Source organism: Oxyura jamaicensis, chromosome 3 (assembly GCF_011077185.1).
Source record: "Oxyura jamaicensis isolate SHBP4307 breed ruddy duck chromosome 3, BPBGC_Ojam_1.0, whole genome shotgun sequence".
NCBI lineage: Eukaryota > Metazoa > Chordata > Aves > Anseriformes > Anatidae > Oxyura > Oxyura jamaicensis.
Genome location: NC_048895.1, coordinates 105694877 through 105719124, shown reverse-complemented (window position 1 = coordinate 105719124; position 24248 = coordinate 105694877). Strand labels below are relative to the sequence as shown.

The following is a 24248-nucleotide window of genomic DNA, read 5'->3' as shown; positions in this document are numbered from 1 at the left end:
TTAAATGCTTTAGGCTACTTGAATCACCTATACTAAACAGGCAGGTACAACACAACACCTATAGGAGGGAAGCTTGTAGCAATGTATCCTGAGCTATCTACAACGTCTTTAACTCAGTATTAACAAGAATCAACTGAATTCCAACAATCTGATAGCCCTTTTTTCTGCCAAATCTTAGACCAAGCAAGTTTTCAGGACAAGAGAAATACCCTGCTATATACCTTAACAGTCCAGTAAGCAACTGTGCTCAGCAGATAAAAGGTACATTCACGAAGAATATGCTGAGTTTTCCAGTAACAATAATCATTGTGAAAAACTATGTAGTTGTTTCATGATATTCAGTGCATTAGTCTTTAATATATCACTGCTGCAAAGAAGTTATGCAAATTCTTGCCAACCTCCACTGACATGAAGCAGATTACTGCATCCTTTCACTTCATTTTCTCCATCTGTGGATCTCATCCCATTTGCAAGAAATCAGGAAATATGGTTAAGGAGCATGAAAAGTTGTAAAGTTAAAAATTACTTGAATAAAAACTGATTAACAGCTCTCCCATCATTCACTGAATAGGTTGGTAGCAGCCTTGCTTCCAAGCAACTTGTCAAAGAAGTTTGATTGTTAAGAGAAGCTCTTACAAAAGCCATAGGTTTTCTTCTCCACACCCCTTGAATATCTTCAGTTTGTCCACTAGCAAATGCTGGTGTTAAGAGTAGTTACAAAAAGGTTATTTAAGTGTCCCTAGCTTTTATACTTTTCCCTATCTACAAACAGAAGAGTATGCGCTCCTCGGTGAAGAATTCACCCTTTGAACTCACCACCCCATTTTCCCCCTTTCTTATATTTATCTAATCTACATGAGATGCAGTTATTTTGCTAACTGGCTTAAGCAGGAGCCCAGCTTATAGCATTATACAGATATTCACATATGGAAGTGACCACAGGCCAATTACCTTTTCAAATAGACTAGGCACATTTATTTGTATGTGTGATTCCATAAACATGAGAACACTGGAGTATAAGTTTGTATTGCCAGAAGCAATTTTGCCTGCTTTCACAGTAGCAAAATAGAACCATACTTAAAGCGTAAGAGACCAGTGAACTCCTGCCTTTGGAGTATACTAAAAGGGGGCCCCAGCTCAGCAATTTGGACGCTGAGTGGCAAACACCATCTGTATCCTTTTCCCTTCCATAAAAGGAACCTTTATAGGAGTGTAAAGGAAAACAAAGAAAGATTACTACCAGTAGTTATAAATACTCAAATAGTTAATCATCCTCTAAGAATGTGAATTCTCTGAAGACATTGTGCTGAAGCAAATGAGTCAAAAATACAAACCTATTGAACAAGGGTGCTCCACTAAGTAAATGAGAAACTAAAAGAGACGAAGAAAAAGCTCACACTATCCCAATTTTCAGATGTTATTAAAATATACCTAAGGGAAAAACAAAACCCGACAAAAAAAAAAAAAAAGACTTTAAAAACAGTAGTTTCTTATTTTACTTAGACTAATATTGAATTTCACATATTTCCCCCTTTTGGTCAGAAATGCCAGAGCACAGCAAGCATACCTACACAGGATTATTTTAGAGCTCCAAAGCCAGTAAATTGCGACAAATACTTCCATGGGGCACATGTGAAAGCCTATCTTTCCATGCTGTTTTCAGTTAGTCAGCCCTAGAAATCAACACTGAGAAGAAAAATAAACATAGCTCTAGCATGTACAGTAGCAAGAATTAGTGTTGTATCCAGACAAGGAATGAGCTATTTAAACCAGAAGTTGGTGGATTAACCATGCTAGCAGCTTAAAATGCATGTTTATTCAAGCTGAAACAAGAAGTCAGTCAGTGAAGCAAGAGCCCTTCATTGCCAGTTTGTACTCCATACAAACAGGTCTAATAGCTTTAAGTTCTTTTTTGTTTAGGAGTTTGTTTGTTTCTAAGGAAAACAGAAAAGGGGGAATATAATTGACTCAATCGGAAGCAGTAGGCTGCTATACTTGCAGCTTCTCTAGCCATACATGAAACACCAGCACCACCATGAGGTAGTCAATGGTTAGTTAACAAAAAAGTTAGCAAAAATAACATCGAAACACCCCTCCCCCTCCAAACTTCCCAAATGTAAAGCAGCTTACATTTATATATATATATATATATATATACACACACACACACGCCAGTACAGAGACACACACAATAAGACACTCAGTTTCAACAGGCAAGTAAACCAGTACCTACATTTCAGCTACAAATGGCTTATCACTTATTACTACTATGTGATAAGGCATATGTATTCAGAAATAAAAGATAATAAACATGCTGGGATTTCATGACAGGGACCATTGTCTGAACTTATTTTAGTACAATTCCATTTGGCTTTCTAAATGCTTCATTTTTTAAAAAAATGAGGAAGTTATGCTTTCTAGAAAATGTGTATTTCCCCTGTAGTGTTTTAAGATAGCAGTAACTAAAAATAATATAAAGAACAAGCTATATCCTTCAAAATTTAGACATTTCATCTAACTACTTTTCTTAGGGCAGAACGGATTTTCTTTTGAGCATAAGTTATGTTCTTAATATCTGTTCTTAAAAAAAAAAGTATGCGTTTGGGCAATTTGGTTATTTCAGTTTCTACACCAACAAGTTTAAAATAGACGTCAGCATACACCTAAAGTAATTTTCAATTCTGACTGAAAAAGATACAACTGAATAAAGCAGTCCTAAATAATCAGTTTGACATCATATGCTTAAATCTGGATACTCAATAGCCAATTTGAAGCATATCGGCACTTAGAACAAACGTGCAAAATGTTCAAAATATTACTCCCTAATAAAAAGATCAATGCTGGTAAGATTTTGACTACATGTACATTCCCCCTGCTCACCGACCCCATCCTCTTCCCAAATTTGAAAGTTATCTGAATTAAAATGCACTTTAAAGTGAACTAGGTAAATTAAGTGAAACTCATTTTCACACCATTTCAATTTGCAAGCATGCATCACCTGTTTTCTCCTGTATTTGGAATTATTTTTAGCACGGCAATAACTTGTGGTTCACATATGATCAATAGATTTAATTACGTTGGCCTGATGAGAAAGGACTAATATAACAAAAGTTAGTCCCAAATTCAAATGCTAAGTTCCCCACACACCACCCCCTTCTGTTAAAATATATTTAAGGTGTTAGAGGAAGGATTTCACCATTAGCAGTTTATGATCAGGTGACACCACAGAGTCACACCACATTTCATATTGAAATTTACTCAACTTAATGATAAATCCATGTATTTTATTAAGCTAGTTAGGGCTCTGTCTACCTTCTCCAAATAACACTAGGGGGATGGGGGCATGGGAACATTTATTTACTCAACTGGATTTTTTTTTTTTTTTTTTTTTTTTTTTTTTTTTTTTACAGTGTCCTGCAAGCAGATTGAAGGTTTTTGACTTTCGTGACTAGAACTCTTCACAAAGAATGCAAAAAGGTTACTTCTCTTCCTGGTTATCAGGCATTCCCAATGACCTTTGATGTTTTAAGTGACAGTATTTGCAGGTAAAGTCACTGAAGTTTTCTTAACTATGATTTGGGGAAAATCACTAGAGAAAAACTTAAGTTAAACAAAAATCAAATTAGATAACTTCATCTGAACAAAAAAAAGCCACATGAAAGCAGTGTGAGAGGCACTGAGTACTTTAACCTATACTACTACTTCATGACAGATTTTCATGCAGATTTATAAACTGCTTTGATACTAATGCGTTACTTCTGTATAAACTCAAAATAAGAGAGTTCTTTGTACAAGATCAGCTGTAGAAGTTTAAGACATCAACTTAGAGAAATCCAATCTTAGAGAATCAAAACACTCAGCCTACATTTTGGTTTTGGGATAACTCAGTTTCAAATATATACTTCAGGAAGTTTTTTTCTTTTACTTCAATATCTTAAATATAAGCAGCTATCTACAATTGAATGCACTTTTAAATAACAGCATTAAAATGACAGTACAGAATTAGTGAAATTATTTTTACATACATTCTACAAAGAATTAAACTGTCTTCCAGATTCAGATTTGCTTAACTATACTTGTATTAACAATAAATCAAAAAGCTATGGAAAGAATGATTCTGCAAATTAACTCTTAAGGAAAGACAAAAGACAATCAACAGAAACCATTCTGTCTTTGATTTCTTTTATTTTATCAAGAAAACAGCTAATACAGAGTTAACAACGCTGAACAAGCTGTTTATCATGCAAGAAGTATATTGAATTTTAATCCTTTTCTTACTACTGCTACTCAAGAGACAGTACAAGATTTTTGTATTTGTAGGGTAGAACATTTATTAACTCAAGCCTTGTCTCAAGTGTGACACAATCAGAATGTTCTGAACAGCTGGTTAGGAAGATAGCCAAGATGCAAGAAAGATGTCTGAGCCTCCTTTTCAAGGGCAGCCAACTCTTGTACTGTAGGTGCCAGAATATCCACATGGCCTTTATAGAGTCCACCTGCCAAAAAAGACCCAGTCTAAGTGATGTGTTCAAAGCCATTTGTTAGCAGAACTTGTAACATTCACCAACAGTCATTCAGAAAGGTTCAAAAAAAGTTTAAAAATATAAAAACAGGCATAAACACGCTTTCGCTGCTTGCAACCCATAGGCTGTATGGAACAAATGCACAAGTCAGCAAAGAATTAACTTTTTTTAACCTATCAATTTGTCATTATGAAGCAGAAAACCAAGAAACTACATACTGTATAGCAGCATAACTCAAAAGTTTTTTATTGCTTACCACCAAGGGCTCTTTTCTGCCCATATGTAACTTTCCCATCAAAGTCATCTACTGGCACTTTTATGTCTGGTTCAATTTGGGCAATAGTGCAGTTTAAGTGTTCTTCAATCTCCCCCAGCAACTAAAAGAAAAATTAAATTAAATTACACTTATGGTCTAAGACTCCAGTTATAATAGTCTTTTTTTTTTTTAAAAAAAATGCTATTGAAATAGCTTCAACAAAAACTGTATATAGGAAACAATGTGGGCTTGGAGACTGAAGACTAGTTTTTTTTTTTTTCCAAATTCAATAAATTATTTACAGAAAGTATAATTTGCAAAGTCTTCTAACCTCCTCTTCAAATGAAACTAAAGTTATAAACACCTTGAAGATAGATTTCTACTTCAACTAAACAGTTAAGACAGGGACTATAATCCACAGTCTTTTAGAGGAAATCACAGAGTCAATCACAGAAAGGTTTGGATTGGGAGGGTTCTTAGAGATCATTTATTTCCAACCCCCCTGCCATGGACAGGGACACCTCTCTCTAGACCAGGTTGCTCAAAGCACCATCCAACTCGGCCTTGAACATTGTCTGGGATGGGGCATCCACAGCTTCTCTGGGCAACCTGTTCATCTGCCTCACCATCCTCATACTAAAGCATTTCTTCTGAATATCTAGATCTACCCTTTTTTAGTTTAAAACCATTACTCCTTGTCTCATCAATACAATCCCTGATAAAGAGTTCCTCCCCAGCTTTCTTGTAAGCCCCCTTAAGGTACTGGAAGAACATTCTGGTCAAGCAAAAGTTTTACCTGCATCTCATTGTACCATATAGTACAACCTCCTTCTTCCTTCAGTCTAGTATTGTAACATCCTTTTCCACGACTACTGCATACATGATACCAAACCTAGAAATAAGGGAAATCAAGCTTTTAACCTCTGAGAAATAGTTTAGTATATTCATTTTTATAGTTCTAGCATGGAAAATAATCCGGCTATTTTTCCAGAGTTCATTTCAGTTAAGGAGGAAAGAAGCAGCAATTTTCCAATGCAGGCTGTTAAAGTCTGCAGGCTGTGGATGGAACTTCAGTAAATAACATCTGTTCGATTTCTCTTTGGAATGTAATTACCTTTTCTTTTTCTTTTGCCACAAGGGAGATTGCCAGACCCATCCTGAAATAATGGGGGTAAGAAAAGAGAGAAAAATGCATTTCAACAACTACTGTCAACTTATTAAAAAAAAAAAAAAAAGCCCAAAAATGTATGGTGTCTTGAATGCATACATACCTTTCAGCTCTGCCCACTCTCCCAATTCGGTGAACATAGTTCTGTTTTTCATCAGGGAGTGTGACATTGATAACTGTAGAAGACATGATCCATATTGTATGTGCGTGCATGCATATGCGCGCACACATTTTAAATACGTGAGCTAATGTCACAGACCACACAACGGAAGTAAATATGCTTTTGATCACTGCACTCCTTCTCCTTAGCCTGTATACACACTACCAAATGTGAACCTAATGTTCTGTTGCAGCAGTTACAGGTGTCATTACCCACCTGCATCACCTACATTTAAGGCTTCCACCATAAAATTTCTTCCCCATGATTACTTACCAGCCACGTACCTGTTTTAATTAGTTGAAAGGACTGAAAATATATTAACACCATATGGAAATTCAACAGCTTTGTTTAAAAGTTATGTCTTACCATAGGGAACACCATGAATATCAATTCCTCTAGCTGCAACGTCTGTGCAGATCAAGAAACGGACATCTCCCCTCTGAAAATATAGTTAAAACAAGTGGTGAACTAAATAAACCAAACCAAAATCCAAGCACTTAAACGGCAGCTCTTCCCATTTACTGCACGTTGAAGGCGTCTCTGTACATTTACAGAATACTCCAGTACAGAATACTCTTCCGTAGTACAACAGTGCTTTTTGAACATGAATGGCTTTGTCAGGTTACATCCTTACTTTTTCTCCAGCAAGATAAGGCAAATATAAATCATTACATGTATTTTTTTAAAAAAAATCAAACCCAACAGTTTAATATTTAAACTTCATCTGATTTGGATTTTAATATTCAAGATCCAGCAATTTTAGATAATAACCATCTGTTACAGAGCTTAAATTTAGGTTTACTTTTTACTTAAAGTTAACCTCTACCCTATCACTGAAAACAATGAAAACTCTGAAGTCGTGTTAACTGAATAGGTATTTCCACCTAAAGAAACTGCATCTTGTAATTTTATAAAGTAAGTTATAAAACATCTACACCCAATTTAATTTAAATTGAGGGCACATATTAACATACAAGGTATGACTTGAGATATTAGGAAATGAGGGAAAAGCCTGCTAGAGCCTGCTGCATTACCTTAAATCTTTCCAGGTTCTGTTTTCTTTCTTGAGGTTTTCTGTCACCATGCAGACAGACACATGAGAACTGATGTCCCTTCCTATCAGGGCCTGAAAGAGTTACTGTGCATTAGTAACATCATATATAAGGTATGGCACAACATGATACAGGAGGGAAAGAAATACACGTGGGGAAAAGTCTCAGCTTGGGGGAATTTCATTTTTTTTTATTATCATAAAACAAACTTTTAGTTACTGATACAGGCATTGGTAGAAAACAAAATAATTAAACACCTTTCCTCCTTCCTCACCAGAAGGGTTTTGTGCAGACATCTCCTCACCCCTTTCTAGTCTAAACGTCCCTTTTATCCCCAGATAAATCTCTTCAGCTTTGTCCTTGTGTGTCCTATTTCAACCCTCTTGGTGCTCTCATATTTCTCCTTCTATGTCTCCTCATATTTGTACTTCTGTGCATCCTCACATTTCCTCCTGTGTCTAGAGCAACTACCTCTCATTCTTACTTACATTTCAGTAGAGGCCCCATACACCGGCCACATACAACCATTTGAACATTGGTTCAAATTTTGGTGCACAATGGGTTGTTTCTATCCATTTCAAAGCTGCCTAGAACTGGTATTTATGGCCTCCTCCCACACTGGACTAAGCCCTGACTTTTATACCCTATGTTAAAACATTTGGGCAGTCTTATTGGTGTAATATCTGAGTATCAGTGACCTAATAATGAAATTGTCTTTAAAATAAGCAGGGAATAGAATAGAGTTTCGGTGAAAATACTACCTCCGCCCTGTTGGATGAAGTACTGCTCCATATTATCACAATCTATTTTTGTCCTGCAGAAAATAATGGCTTGGTCCATCTTGTGCTCTTTGATTGCCCGAACAGTGTACTCTCCTTTTAGAATTTTGATAGCTTCAGACCACATTTCTAAGTTAAAGTAGAGAAGATATGTCAATTCAATTATTTAAAAATACAAAGAGCCTTTGAACAGCATGCATTTAAAGACCCTCTAGCCTTTGAGTAGACAGGTAAATGTTTATTAGCAGAGCAGGTGAGCTACACCTTCATTTTTTTTCCTCCCTTGTCCACATATCCCTGCTCCATGGTAATGTAATTCAAAAAGAACAAAAAAAAAAGACTCCATTTAAGGTGATTTATAAACAAACATTTGTAGTTTACACATCTGAAAAACCATGTATTTAAGTCTACTATATAAATCTAGAAGTGAAGATTGAGGAGCATGCCTCAAGACAACTATCCACTATAATTTAGCTTTATTTCAAAACAACTACAAAGAATCATTTAACAAGCCATTATTTAACATGTGTTGCAGGTTACCTGGAGTGTTAGCACCAGGACGTGTATTGTCTTTTGCATGTACTTCATCAGTCTAGGAAAGAAAAAAAAAAACAACCTTCAGCTACTTTATTGTAGCAGTAGCTAAACCACATTCAATCACAAGAATAGGGGAAGAAAACCTACAACCAACTACTTAGAATTTACTCAATGTTTTTTTTATAAAAACCTGCATCAGCCTCTCAGCTCTGTGAAGACTTTCCTCAATCAACCCATTAGTCACTAAAAATCCTCCTCCTGTTCATCTGCAGGCCTTAAGAACCAAATTCCAGACACAAGACCAGCTGCAATTCATTTATCCTTTTGAATGGAATCAATTGCTTACACTCACAATCCTGACATTTCAGGTACTGTGACTGTTTCTAGCTAAGAAATAATTTTAAAATGAGATTTAATATCCTAGATTTCTTTTTAAATAAAATAATGGAATTGATGCTGTTCTTAATCATCTAAAATGCTTAAGACAGCAGGACTGGTTCCATTACATAGAGAACTCAGATTCCAAAGTTCACACTAATCGTCCACTCCAAGTTTAAAAAAAATATTCAGGCATTAAACGTACCATTCATAATACTATAACCTGAGAACATAAACATTAAAGAGCCTTGAACTTAAAATAAATAAAATATCCTTTCAACTAAATGTTTTGTTGGTAAGACAGCAGAAACAAACCAATAAACACGGCAAAGATATTCACCCTTTTTTAGTTAAACAACTAAGAGCTAGAAGATAAATTTGAAATGTAGGCATGTGTTACCTAAAAAATTTTTAATTTAAAAAAATACAGAAGAGAATAGTAGTGCTATTCTGGATTTTTGTACATGCCTATGAAGTTCTAATGTACTTCAATTTATGAATAAATTCATGCATGCAATGGAAAAATCCCGACCTCTTTAGAATTGAGTTCAGGTGAAATCATTAGACAAATTGGTTTTCTGCTGTTACATGCAAAATTTTTTTTGAAGTCACATGAAAAACAATTCCTTGAAATCCTTCCAGTACTTAAGACATATTACGTAAAATAATTCTTTAAATATCTGTATTCACTTCAAACTCCAACTTTTGACCAAGCCAAATAGATTTAAATCCACAAATGAAGAGTACCTTGAGGAACCAAAACCTCACAAAACAGAATCACAGAATGCTTGAGGTTGGAAGGGACCTCCACAGATAACCTAGTCCAACCCCTCTGCTCAAGCAGGGTCACCTAGCGCATGTTGCACAGGATAACATCCGTGCAGATTTAGGCTACCTCCACAGAAGGAGATTCTACAACCCTCTCTGGTAGAGTTCTGTGGAAGAGACAGAAGCTGTAGAGTTCTGTCTCACCTTAAAATAACAACCTCAGGGGAGGGGGGCAAGGCACAAAATGTGTATGCACCTCCCATGGCAGACGAGACTAAGAATTTTTCTTTTAAGATCAACTGCCTTTGACAATGAAAATCATTCTGGCTTTACAGGACAAGAAATCCTCACTTGGATAATGTCCAACAACATACCAAGTAAAACCAAGTTATTAGACCACATTTCATGGAGGAAATACTTAACTCAATTTAAGTTAAAAAATTACTTTTCAAACTTATATAATTTCATGCTAATCTAAGCATTCTGTTCTACCACCAGACAAGTTAATCTACCTTGAACTAAAGAAAAGTTTTGAACATAAACACAAAGCTGGTTCATGTAAAAAAAGGTAATAAAATTCTTCATGTGGATCTGAAAGCAATGGAATAATCATTGCTAAATCATGAGAAAGTGGTTGTTCCTATATTTTACATTTATATCTAATATAGGGAAAAATCCAAGTGAAGTAAACTTATGCTAAGACTTAACCAAAACGCTTTAATAGACCTAACAAAGGAAAGTTCCAGAGATAGCGAGGTGTTAAGGACACCTACGGATCCTAAGCACATATGAGTGAAATACAGCTCCAGGTTATCCAGAACTTGAAAACTAAAGGCTTCAACAACAAGCTTTCCACCTGAACAGGTATCAGTTAAATGCAGAATTTAAACCCAAGATTCAAATGCAGTTTGAGATTAAATCCATTCCTCTAAAAATTCACATAAATCTTTCTGTAAAGTGCTTCCCCCCCCCGCAAAGTATGTTGGGAAGTTTACCTGTCTCATGAATGATGACAGCAAGGAACCAGTGAAGCTACAAACCATTAGCTGTGAAGTGACTGAATAAGCAATGCGGTGCCATTGCTCTCTACCTCAGAATGGTAACACTACTCCATCAGGATTTTCCCCAGTCATGTTCATAAGACTGTACCATTAAAAAACAGTGTTGTGACATTACAAACATCAGGCTGCTAACTAACATGGAACAAACATTTCAGAAACACTAAACTTTCAATAGCTGGCAAAGATCCTACAACACTGGGCCTCAACTCTGCATATTTAATAAGTAAAAACTCACAAAGAAGTGATCTAAGTTTCACTTATAAACCACTTACTCTGATATGATTCTTGCCAAGTCTTTCCCAGAGTTTATCAGCTTTTGGATTAACAGGCACAACTACATGGTGTACAGTTTCAGGGACGGAATCTTCTCCTTTCAGATCAACCCAAGTGGGAAAATGCATGATCTTTTCAGACAGCTTTTTCACATCAAAAGAATGCAGTGTTGCAGAACACACAATCACCTGAGAAGAAAGAAAGCCACATGAATACCTCTGAAGATCTGATCCTCCTAGAACAAAAAAAATACAAAACAAAAAACACAGCAGAACTGGTAGAATATTATGTGGTAGCTGAACAGCACACTGCAACACAACAGTGTCTCCCAAACCAGTTTTCATCATCACAGCATCTACTCTGCTGATGAGTCAAGACAAAGTTACTCAACTATTGACTTAAAGAAACACAATTATTTAAGAGGAAGAAAGCAAAATTTCTTAGATATGATTATTAGAGCATTAGAAGGAGTTAAGTAGCCACTCATTTTTAAGATACATTTGTATCATGTAACCCAAAAACTGATAGACACTGGACTTCAGATCTAGGATCTTAAAAATGTATGTTTGCAAGTAATTACTGAACCTAATGAACAAGTGCTACTTGTGGACAAGAGGTGTAACAAAGAATAAACAAAGAAGAAATGTTCCATACCATGCAACAGTAAACAACTGAAAGCAGCGCAGACAACAAAAAACAAGAACAAACTCTATACCTGAAGTCGCTTTCCATCTGAGGTTATCTGAGGAATTTGACTATGGATCCTGTTTATGAAGTCTGAATAACCTTGGAGAAGAAGGCCATCCTGCACAGGAATAAAATGAGAAAACGCTGCAGTTCTTATCTGTCAGCCTACATACCTCAGTCAAATAACCAACACACTTGTAGTCTCAGAGTTCTGCTCATTTAATTAGCTGAACAGGTCAATGTCTATCCAGGATATTACTACTACTAAGGAGGAAAAAAAAGAAATTTCAGGTGCAGTTGCTATGCTTCAGAAAAAAGTAAGCATCTGCTTCAGCTGCTTCTCCTAGGCATTTTATCTATGTGAACACTCAGTTATACTACAAAGGATCCAAGCAAGAAAGAGACACTCCTTCAAAAGCATTCTGAGTAGGACCTGCTGGGTAATCAAAAATGCTTATCTAGTCTTTGTCCTTTCCAGTTTCCTAAACACTGTGCTGGACAGAGACAGGGACTGACTTCACTAATCTTATAAATACAGCCTGAAATATATTTCTCTATTGCATAAAATTCAAGCAGCTTTACAGAGAGGCAACAAGAGAAAGGTATGTAGGTTTACTACACTTAGAAATAACAAGGAAATTAACCTGGACTACTCTAGAAGTAGCTGACTTAAGCACCAAATGCTACAGAGGAATGTTGTTTCATTATATCTTTTAATATTATATTGCAGTTGAGAACAGAACTTGAGTATCATTTAGTTCTCTACATACAGCTTCATCCAGAACGAGGAATCTAACTTGAGATAAGTTAAGTTTTCCTGTTGAGACCAGGTCATCCAGTCTTCCAGGAGTTCCAACGACAATATCCACCTATGAAATACAGAAGAGCATTAATTGATCCCATTGCTAACTTGGAGGCACCACCAGCTTTGCTTAAACTTCAGTATGTGATACAATCAGCAGGGTGATATCCTATTTTCTATGAATTATAACCACAGATTGCTAGAATGATTTGTATTGGAGGGACATCTTGTGGTCATCTGGTCCCCACATGACATATATCACAAGCAAAGGACAACTTCCAATTTGCTTTATAATTCTCAGGATCCTGCCCAGTAAAATTCTGACATCTTCAATATCAGAGACTCCACAAGCTCTCCAGGTAACAGATCTGATTTTAAATAGGAATAAAATAAATCCAAGTATATTTCCACATAAAGACAGTTAAGGTCTACCAACCATGGAAATATTTTAAGATTTTGCAAGATGGAAGGGCTCACCATCATAAATTTATTGTATAATCATTTAGGTTGGAAGAGACCTTCATGATCATCTAGTCCAACCCATCACCTAACACTAACAAGTCCTCCACTAAGCCATATCACTATGATTCATATTGAACTCTAGCGATCTTCCAGTTCAAGCCTGCTTAGGAGAAACTTCTGATTTTGGCAGCTAGAGACACTGAAAAAACTCCTTAACAGTGACAGAGTCTCACTTTTGTGCATTGAATAAAGGCACAGCTGTCCCTAAGGGACAACTGAATTGACTGTACATTTCATGCTGCAGAAACTAAGCTGGTTCCTCCTGTGCAGGATTGGTTTTTGGTGTAGCTTGAACTGGACAATTGCAGACCAGTTTTATTTGCATACATGTAAATAAGTTAGTAAGAAACTTGTCTCTATCCTGATAATTAACAAGAAATATTAAGTTACACTTCTATTTAAAAATTTCCAGCAGTACTCAAGACCTAACAGAATTTGATCAAATACCATAAGCATTTGTAGTGAGAGTTGCCATGGAAATGAAATGAAAAAAGCTAGAACAGTACAATATGAGCTTGCTATCAGCTGCATGGTCTCTTTTTAGCAGGTTTACAGAAGTTACAGGAAGCATTATTACTGTTCTCCAGGGACACGAGTTATTTAGAACTTAAACTATTAAGTCATATGAACAAAAATAAATACAACTTACTCCTTGTTCCAGCACAGAGAGTTGATCTCTAGCAGCAACCCCACCAATAATCAGCAGTTCCCTAAAATGAACATTACATCAACATATTTTGACATTTGTTAATTTTTTGTTATATTCGGGAGAGAAAGTATCAGGCTGAAGATTGATTCCACTATTAATAGATAGTGATTAACATTTCTGAACAGTAATTAGGAGCAAAATAGTAAAAAATAAAAATTCTTCCTCTCATATAGCATACGGTACTTTAATTTAATAAGATAAAGTTTTAAGTTGTATTTTAATTCAGTTATTTCATTGTTGTATTAAACAATTAACACTAATTTCACCATTAGAAAAAGGATCTGTTCCTTAAAATTCACTTCGTAAGTTCCTTGTGTTCTTGAAAGCTAGCAATGCAGATAACCAAGCTAAATTAATCTTACATCATAACTTGTCTCTCCCTATTACTACTAACATGCAATTCCATTAAAAGCACTCTTGTAAACTGTATTTTAATACGTGGACACTTAATATTTATAAGCACAGTTTAAACAGGAACAACTTTAGACTAAAGCATCCTGTAGGCAAGCTTCTTTTTTTGTTGTTTGGATTGCAACCCCATGCTTTTAAGTGCAACATTTGTGCTGTGAACACTAATGTAAGCAGAGCAGACCTTGTATATAGCCATCTGTTGGAATCTGACTACAGCAGAAGAATTAGAAGGTTGATGGCTAGCAGGTATTGTTGAGACTATTATCAGTAGCACTGCAGATTAAAGGTCCACGTAGCAACAAAGCTGAACACCACCCACCACCAAGTCATGTCCATTGACAATGTCATGAACACAACCCAACACTCAGATGCACTGTTACCTTAATTTGGGATTATCAACATATTTTTTGAACTGCTTCACATTGTTCAATGTTTGTTCTGCCAGCTCTCTTGATGGTTCAACAATCAATGCTTTTGGAGCATTTGGAAGGTTCTGTGTTTGAACCACTTGTGCATTTCCTAAGATTAAAAAAAGCAATTAGAGACAAACTATATACCTATCCTGGAATTTATTATTGTAAACAAACTTGTGATTCTAAATATTCCATAAAAGGGAACTGTTATTGCTTTAGATTAATATTCAGAAATTACAAATAGGTAATTACAATGGTATACGGATTTTATCTCAGAGCTTAAAAACCAAACACTTCTTTTTCAAGTAACTCATTTAAGAGAAGTTTACCTATCTGAATTTCACACGTAGGACTACTTGCAATTTAAATTGAAGACAACTCTCAAGACTATTGAAAAAGTTTTTCTACCACAAAGGTGTTAGTATTCTAAGACCCTGAGTACAGTAGAAATTAAGAAACTGAAGTGATCAAAATGCATATTCAGACACAACCTGAATACACAATGGAGAAACTTAAAGGTCAAACCTTACCTGCATGTTGTGATTTTACAACACTACCATCAGGAGCCTTGCAGAGACCAATATAGCCATCTTTTGGTGGAAACTTGAAGTCTTCTTCACCAAAATTGAATTTCAATTCAGCATTCTAAATTTCAACAAAATCGTGTCATACAGATTCAATAGACCATGTGAAATTGTTTTTCATTTTACGAGTAGCTTCCCCCATGAGAAGCCAGCTAGACAAAGAGGTGTGTGTGGAGATAAGGGATGTGGTATGTTTTCCCCTCCCTTCACATTCCCCTTCCCCAAGAAGTCTAAAGCCTGCCAGACAGTTTGTGCTTTGTTCTAGTTCTGAAAACTCTTATTCTACATCAAAATATCCTAACACTTAAACATAAAAATGTTTCAGCTTATCTGTTTTATTCGTATTTGATGACTAAGCATAATTAAAAAAACACATCAAAGTATTTTTTTTACATTTGTACATTTCTCTGACCAATAAAAAGATGTGCTAAGCCCTTTACTCATAATCCCATAGAGACTGAAAAAAATCCAAAGACACACTACTAGATTTACAGAATGTTAAGAGTAAATGAAACAGGAAACTTAAGGGTTTAGGCAGACCACTTATAACTTTAGCACTTTTAAAGTTACTTTCTTATCTCTGTGGAATCACACTATACTGAAGTTTAATAAAGCCAAGATAATACTTGCTCCAAGCTATTCTACCGTTACATTCAAGTTTCAGTATTTCAGTTTGAATTAAGATATTCAGTATTTAGCTTGAGCAGTCCTCAATGCTAACACACTGATGACCACCTACAGTAGTGGACTACTAGTGCACAGAAGGAAACAGAGTATAAGTTAACTACAGCAATTGCTCTACCAGAGCTAGACCTGTTTTCTGGAACTTGCACATCTGTGATATTCCTAAGTTACCTTCAGTACACAAGCTGCAAAGAGTGCCTGGTTCCTTAGGTGTGGTGGGATTTCAAACGCAAGGCCAAGGTCTTTCCCTGAAAGTAGGGGTTTTTCAGTCAGACTCTGCATGTATGCACATCCTCCCTCCCCAGGCATGTGAGCATCCAAGTTAAATTACAAAGAATAAAGTGAAAACTTACCATTTTTGGAAAATTTTATTTGTCCTTTATCTATATCTAGATAACATCCAATAGTATCATGCATAGTGAATTCCTATAATGAAAAGAAGTTTGTGAAACTCAAGAATTTGGGGGTTGTTTAGTGTATTAAGAAAACAAAGCTTACATTCTGTCAACTTCTAGAGTCTTCATTTTTCTCCCTACTAAACACTTATTTTTGGAGAAGCAAGTTCTATTTTTATCCCAATATTACTATCGCAAACAACATTCACATTTTTGATTAAACATCTTCAGTAAGCTGCGCAATTTATCTTAGATATTAAAACTTTTATTGATGCTATAAGTTTGCTCAAATGCTTTGACAATGATAAATTCAAGACATTTACCAGGAAGAATTCTGTATTATGAAGACTTGCATTAATCATGTGTTTAGTAGACAATGTAAATCCAAGTTTAGAGCATCAAACATTGATAGAAACCTATCTTCTGACTACTGAAAATACTAACTCTTGTAGGAGGTATTAGATGCATGCTACATATTTAAATACTTCATTTAAATCATTTAAAATCTTCTAATTGTAAAGGCATTTAATAAAAACTTATATACTGTTAGTGCTTTTCAAGTTCAACCAATCAGAAGTCACATAAAAAAACTGAAATAGCAAACACTGCAAATTTTACAGTATTCACAATTTGCTAATACCACAAAAAGACATTTATACTGTGTTCTTCACATTTATATAAGCTATGCTTAAACATTCATGAACATAGAATGCACATTACACAAAAAACACTGCTGATATTTCTGGTAGACATTTTCAGAAGAGTGTATCAAGTAACAATTTTAATCATATATCCAACAAACTGGCAGAAATGGAACCTAACTATATACCTTATTGGCATACTTCAATACCTTACTAGCATTAAAGTATGTGTTTTAAGTTTTTTCGGGACTTCAGTTGCCAGTATACAGGCTTCAATGCCCTTACTTTGACATTGACCAATGCCTACAGATAAGATGTTGTTATTCAAGCTAACACTGAAATAAGTCAAGAAATAAATCCAAGAGATCAGTTAACCACTAAACTTTAACACGCAGAAGAGCTTTATCTTCTAAATAAATCAACATCATTGTGGTCTAGCCACTATCATAAATCCAACATACTAACGGCTTTTGTTAGATCTGGTTAATGTGCTTTTGTCCAGAATTGCTTTGAGGTTTTATAGTATTTTTCCTTAGCAACTTTACCTTAAAAAGTTAGCACTGCTACAAAAGACAATTGATTGCTACAGCACATAACCAAGATTTAAAAATTCATTAAAAAACCAACATGAAGAAATTGAGAAATTAATTGCAATATTTTTATCAGTTAGTAATTCAAACTTACCTCACCATAGCTGTCAAATTGCTTGTTGTGAGATTTCTTACCAGTGCCACCAAATCCAAAACCAAATTTATCAGTGCCTGAAAACAAGGCACAGTACAGCCTTTTACTGTTTGGCTGACAGGTTACATTCCTTCCCCACACCTCCCTCCAGCTCCTCTTTGTTCATTATCATTTATATTGCCAACTGAAACTTTTACGATGTAAATAATAATACTCAGTGCTAACTGAAGACTCCTAGTTTGGATGGATTCTAAAATATTTGTACCAGTATACTGATTGATTTTACTGGTCTCATCTTCATAAAGAGACCGAAATAAAAGCAAGAAGGTCACAAAAGCCATAATCACCATCTACACAGATTTCTTCTTACAAGCAGAAGAAAATATGTACAAGTTTTGAATTCACTGATATTGCTAATCTTCCCAAGGAGTCCCCTCTCTGCAAGAGGAGAGCAGGATTCCAGCTATTCCATAATGTCTATAGGATTCCAGTAGATCCACCCTCTTATGAGGAAACTCACCCAAATCTAGCGATGCCTGCATAGTTGACCAACCAACTCTGCACAAGCCTTGATCATGACAAGAAACTTCATAGTAGTATTTTCCTTTAAGAGAAAAAGGATCAAAAAACACCTTAATTTCAATTTCATTGAAGTGGTTCAGTTTGACAGTCCAGAATCACCCAATGTCTAACATTTCCACCCTCTGCTGTAAGTCATACAAGTCCCTACTGTGTTAGGGTGAAAAGGTTCTGTAGGTATCTATGTATCTGGATGGAAAAACATGCATTGGAAAACAGCAGGCCTAAGAGAGAAAAAAGTACATGCTCAGAGGTCGTATGTGAAAGCCTTCATAGAACTGGTAAGCTACTGAGATACCTGTGGTTCTCCAGAATCCACAGCATTTGATTAAACTCAAAACCCCAGGGGTCTGCCAAATCTGTGCAAGACCACCAGCATGCACTAGCACTGACAACTTGTTGTATAACTTGAACCACATTCAGTTGATCGCCACGTACAGTCTACAGGATTGTGTGCATACCTGATGACAACAGACTGCTCAAAGGTCTTTATGAACACCCACCCACAATTGAGTCAGTATGACTCTGCTTCCAACTAAACAGTTGGGATCGGCCTCCCAGCTCTTACTCCAAACAGATAACCATGGAATCTGTGCATGCATCTGCCTGTGTGAGAAGTAATTGAAAGTACTGTGTGAAAAGCTATTTCCTATTCATAGCATCTTAATTAATAAAATATGTTCTAATGAACCCTGGTTATGGATTTATCACCTCCGACTCAATCCCCTATCAGGAAAATGCAATTTACAAAATAAGGAGAGAAAAACAAACTGAAGCATTTGACTTTCCAAAGTCTTCAGCCAGCGGTAAATTGAGTAATCGCACATTTGCTTAGATAGACAGCAAGTTTTAAATGCAACTGTCTACATTAACAATAGGCGACAAGTGGGTGTTTCAGCTGGGATTTTTAGGAGCCTCTGAAATACACTGTTTTATAGCTACCTTTAGTCACGCCTCTAGTTGCTCTGCATCCATGCCATTCTTTTACTTCCCTGCTTTGGCAACACAGACCATCTGATCCAATTGCTGAAAATGACAAGACAGTTTTAGTTGAGAAAATGCTTTTTTAACAGCTTTTTAAAGAAACCTTTGTACATATTTTATTCTTTTTGTTTCACAGTGTGGACATTTCAAATACAAGAACAATTGTGATAACTCACCAAAAGCTGATCCTCTATCATATGGGTTCATCTGCCATTTATTGAGCACTAAGTTTGAAAGACAGAAACAGAAAATTCTTTAAAGCAACAAGGTAAGCCTGGAGAACTCAAATTCAAATTTCACATTGTCTCTGCTATCTAGCTTAATATTTTGGGAAGGCAGCCTTATACCAAATCAATTCAAACCTCTAGGTCAGCAAAGGCCTAAAATCTTGGGTAGCGATGCCTAATGCAAAGCTACTCTATGCAAGTTTGAATTATTCCATTAAAAACAGCACAGATTAAATTGCTTAAAAATACAACTGAAAACAATGAAGACACATAAGGTAAGCCAGAGCGTGAATCAACTGCACTGTCAACAATGCAGCAGTTGTTATAACTAAGCTGAAAGGTTAAAACTTCCATTAACATTTTCAGAATTTTGTTTTTACAGTTATTGTTGGTGACAAGTCTCAATCTATAACTATTACAGACTGAACATGTTTACTAGGTTTCAAGTCGCAAGTCTATTTAAAATGACATATATATTAGACACTTGCATACTGTGAGAATATCATGATTACAATCCATACTATATCAACAGGTTCTGGCCCTGCATATTGCCATCTCAGTTCAACATTTCCGAATTCAAATCTGCATAGTCCAATGCATCCCAGTTCTTTGCACAAACATCATTAAATTTATATTTGTAATTTTATATTATCTGAAGTAATTGTATTCTATTTATATTATCCCAAATTAAAAAAAAAAGAAGTTTTAATGGCAAGTCAGGCTACCTTTACTTTGTTGTGTTACGGAATCGACATGAATTAACAGCAGTCTAAACTTTGGAAGCGGGATAGATGAAAGCTCACCTGCTCCACCAGTTTTAATAGTTGCTTTCCCTTTCTTCCCTTCCATCTGGTCCTTCAGTGTTTCATAAACAATCTGGATAACTGGAATGCTAAAAGCCTAAAATATAATGTTATTTTCCTTCCACAGTCTATATAGGTATTTCCATATAAGCAGGCATTCTAGTTTTCAGCTGCAACACATGCAGGTTAGAAACACTTTTAGACCTAAGCATATGCTTAAAAACACATTCAAATGTATGCATGTTCTCTGTGTAAGCATACACAAATAAACACGATGTCTCTCACCACATAAATACTTCTACTTTCTACTACTTTCTATTAGAATTAAATTTGATTACTTACACCAGTTTTTCCACTGCCTGTTTCTGCAGCCTACAGGAACAAGAAATCACAGTAATCAGTTACAGCTTTCTCAGTAAGGATTGTTCTACAGTTCTATTTAATGAAACTATAAATTAAGGTTACTTTTACCTTTTACTTTTTTTAAAAAAAAAAAAAACACAAAACCTTTCCAATGGACTTGGAACATTGAAACTCCCAAAATTCACCAGGAGAGCTATCTTTACATGTGTCTGAGCTCTCAAGGTGCTACAAAAGATTATAGGAGGCATTACTCCGATTATGGATTCAAGAATAGATGTACAGAAGGCATGATAAAATCAGGTATCTTTAAGGTTATTAACACTGACACACTTGTTGAGACATTATTTGTCATGCTCCATGCAGTTCTGTGTCAGGTGAAGAGTAGACTAGATGGGATCAGTTAGCTTTCACTCATGTAGCAGTGCTTGTCAAATTGTCAAGTTGTCAAAAACTAAAGCCTAAGAAGAATGAATTCCATCTGCAAGAACAGGTGGAAACACACCAGAAGCTCAATGTTTTTTAGTTCAAGGATGTATTTCTCCACTTAAGGACAGAAGAGCTAGTGTAACTACAGACCCTTCTGGAAAGAAGGGTTCTGGAAACAATGCACAAAGAACATTCTGGCAAGAGACACGCTTCCCTGGAACAGGGCTGTCCTGCATACATACCATCAGCACATCACCACCTCCCAGGATCAATGGGATAGATTCTGCTTGAATATCTGTAGGAAGACTACAGGAAAGAACACATCAATACAAAGAGAAGTTATCAGAAGAAAAAAAAGATTTTTGCTTACACAAGAACTTAAAGATATCACTTTAACATATCAGTCACACAAGATGTGAAATAGCAGGTGAAAGTTATTCTTCCTGGTTTGCTGCTAAGGAAGTGAAGAGGTACAGATGTACACAGAGGGTTTGGAATAGGTGATGTGCTTTGACAAGAACTGACAAGTGGATGCCGTGAATTCAATTGCACCCTGACAAGATGTCTGTATCTTACCTCTCTATGCTAATGGCAAAAGGAAAAGATTAATTATTGATTCCCAGATCTCCCTTCCAGTATGGTTCACCTTTAAAGCCACTTACATAGTCCTCATTCACAAAGTTCCTACTTAATACTGGAAAATAAATTAAAGGAATAAACGTAACTGGCATTTTGAAACCATCTCAGCAAATTAATGCCAAGTATACAGGAAAAAAATTACATAAATTAAGACTGTCCATACAGATAACCTTCATTCCAAATGTCAATTCAAAACAAGCTTTAAAATAATGAACTTCAACCAAATAAGCAACTAACAACAGGAAGAGTAACTCTGGTAAAATGACACACTCAGTCATCAACCCTGAAGAACACAATTTCAGACCACAGTTTGAAGAACACTTACTGAACATGCATCATTTAAGTGACAGTATTCCATACAGCAATCCCACAATACATAGTATATAAATAAGAAGCACAGGGGCTTTTATCAAACAAATAACACTGAAGTATAAGCTGTCATATTTTACTTGTCCAAGCTTATGTCTTACGACTGCAGTTACAGTTTGTGATCTTTAGCCACTCACACTATGAGGATATACAGGAGCAATGCTAAAGGGAAACTTATACCTCTGCTGTCACATTACAAAAGAAGTGGGTATTTTAAGAAGCATGTGATACATCACTGAAAGGCAAATTGGATTTTGCCAGGCCCAAAGGTAAGCCTACTTACAGCCAATCCATCTCCTCCACTGCTTGAGCTATCTCAGGCATAACACCCATTTCTGCAAGAAAAAAATAATAAATTAAAAAACAACAACAACAAAAACAAGCACTGTTAGTTACATCAACATAGCCGAGAAGAAAGTATCTACACTCGGAAATTTTCAACTACAGACAAAAATAAAGGTATATATTATGTTCTTTAAGCAACCTTTACATACTAGTCTTCACACTGTCACTGCTAGCTTTCCACACAGACGTGGCACACCCATGCAGAAAGCCAGCATGTGACAGTGTGTATATATACACACCAAGAACTTGGTTGACGCATAAAGATGCATGCAACCAAAAATTATTCTTACGTTTGCTACAGTATTAGGAATACTATTAAAAAACAGGGGAATGTTTTATTTGTATTATTTTCAGAAAATTTAAGTTTTCAATGATAAGTTTTTACTCCTAAAGCCTAAGACAACCCACATAATTAAAAAGCTTTTTCTTAACAACAAAAATTACTACTAATTGCAAATTAAAAATAAATCCCTTAAACATTCTTTCCACTTTTAATACATTTCCCGTTTATGCTGATTAAGTTCTTCTAGCGTGTACTGAAATAAAATAACTAGCAATGACACTATGTAAGCTTTTCCCCAATATACAATAAAAATAAGACTGTCAACCACCCAAACTCGTCTCCAGATCTAAAGAAGAACTTCAGCATTTTCCTTGATGATGATGTACCGTGATTGGTTGTCTGGGTGTGTATATGGGGGGAAGGGAAAAGACAGTACCAATAGCAATGTGTGCTACTGCAGGAATAAATTCTTACATTATGGTTTAGATAGACATTTTAATCATGACAAGGAACTGGTGTTGTTTAGTCTGGGGAAGAGGAGGCTCAGAGGAGATCTTATTGCTTTCCACAACTACCTAACACAGGATGGGGTTGCTCCTAAAACGTTAGGAATCACTGCAATGCACAGAACACTTATCATAAGCCTCTTGTTATAGAAACAACCCAGATTAAGGAATCAGCCCAAACTTCCAAGCAGCCCCATTTACCAGGTGCACCCATGTAACATATACATTAAAACACAGCAAACCCTGTGGGGTGAGAACGCCTGCGGGCCTGCCAAAACCCGGGCAGCCAGAAGAGCACCTGCGCCTCCATGGGCCTGTTACGTAGCGAGGCACGTACTGCAGCGAGCCCCTATCACCCACCGGGAACCAGCTCTTCCCCTCCACCCCCACAAGGCCCCGGAAGACGCAGACCCAGACCCCAGAAGGGCCACTCAACGCCTAGTCACCCCCGGCCCTGCCCCGCACCACGTACCCGAGAACGCCGCCATCTTGGCACTGCCAGCTTCCCCGCCCGCAGAGCGCAAGCGCAACCCAGGGCAGCCACTTTATGGCGCCGGGGGGCAGCAGGGAGCGCCGCGCCGCGCGTTCCGGCCCCCGCCCGTTTGTGTGTGCATCGCGCATATAGGTCCGGACTGCTACGTGGAGAAGGGAGAATTATTATTTTTTTTTGGTGGATTTTAAGTTTTTAAGGGCACACTCAGGTGACCCGCTTACGGCTTTCTCACCTTTCTGAAAGCCTGTTTTTTTTTTTTTTTTTTTTTTTTTTTTTTTTTTTTTTTTTTTCTTCACATAAAATCTCAGCTATGTTTGTGATACCAAGCCTGGTATCCAGAACTTTACACAGAGATATTAGAGTCAGGAGAGGTGTTTCTTTAGTTTATGGCGGTGGTAACTTATGATTTAAACCATGAAGTGTCTGTTTACAATAAGAATTTGCTTTACATTTACATGCAGCACTGTAACCTTCAGTGAGTTTGTTGACTCTTCTCGTAGATAACTAGTGATAACGCTAGAGGGAACGACCATAAGTTGTGCCAGAGGAGGTTTAGGCTGGAAATGAGGAGACATTTCTTCTCAGAAAGAGCAGTCAGGCACTGGGACGGGTTGCCCAGGGAGGTGGTAGTATCACCGTCCCTGTGCGTGTGTTCAAGGAAAGGTTGGACGTGATGCTTAGGGACATGGTTTAGTGGGTGACATTGGTAGTAGGGGGATGGTTGCACCAGGTGAACTTGGAAGT

At 36.4% G+C, this 24248-nt stretch overlaps 1 protein-coding gene and 1 long non-coding RNA gene across 2 annotated transcripts; one reads left to right on the top strand and one right to left on the bottom strand.

Moving 5' to 3' along the window:
- Window positions 1–4165: 4165 nt before the first annotated feature.
- On the bottom strand, window positions 4166–23618 carry DDX1 (DEAD-box helicase 1). Its single transcript, XM_035321804.1, has 26 exons — window positions 23484–23618; window positions 22161–22212; window positions 21112–21175; window positions 20423–20452; window positions 20081–20177; window positions 19227–19274; window positions 19009–19092; window positions 18008–18091; window positions 17488–17564; window positions 16121–16193; window positions 15939–16015; window positions 15030–15144; window positions 14467–14605; window positions 13616–13676; window positions 12413–12511; window positions 11671–11760; window positions 10955–11143; window positions 8479–8530; window positions 7921–8067; window positions 7142–7233; window positions 6474–6546; window positions 6051–6123; window positions 5894–5936; window positions 5576–5671; window positions 4780–4900; window positions 4166–4496 (listed from the first exon to the last, which is right to left on the bottom strand). The coding sequence occupies exons 1-26, from the start codon at window positions 23497–23499 to the stop codon at window positions 4366–4368; spliced, it is 2223 nt and encodes a 740-aa protein (XP_035177695.1). The 5' UTR covers window positions 23500–23618; the 3' UTR covers window positions 4166–4365.
- On the top strand, window positions 6888–19116 carry LOC118164344. The gene is made up of 3 exons (XR_004749452.1): window positions 6888–7022; window positions 9787–9790; window positions 19107–19116. It is a non-coding gene; the product is annotated as an uncharacterized LOC118164344 (long non-coding RNA).
- Window positions 23619–24248: the final 630 nt, after the last annotated feature.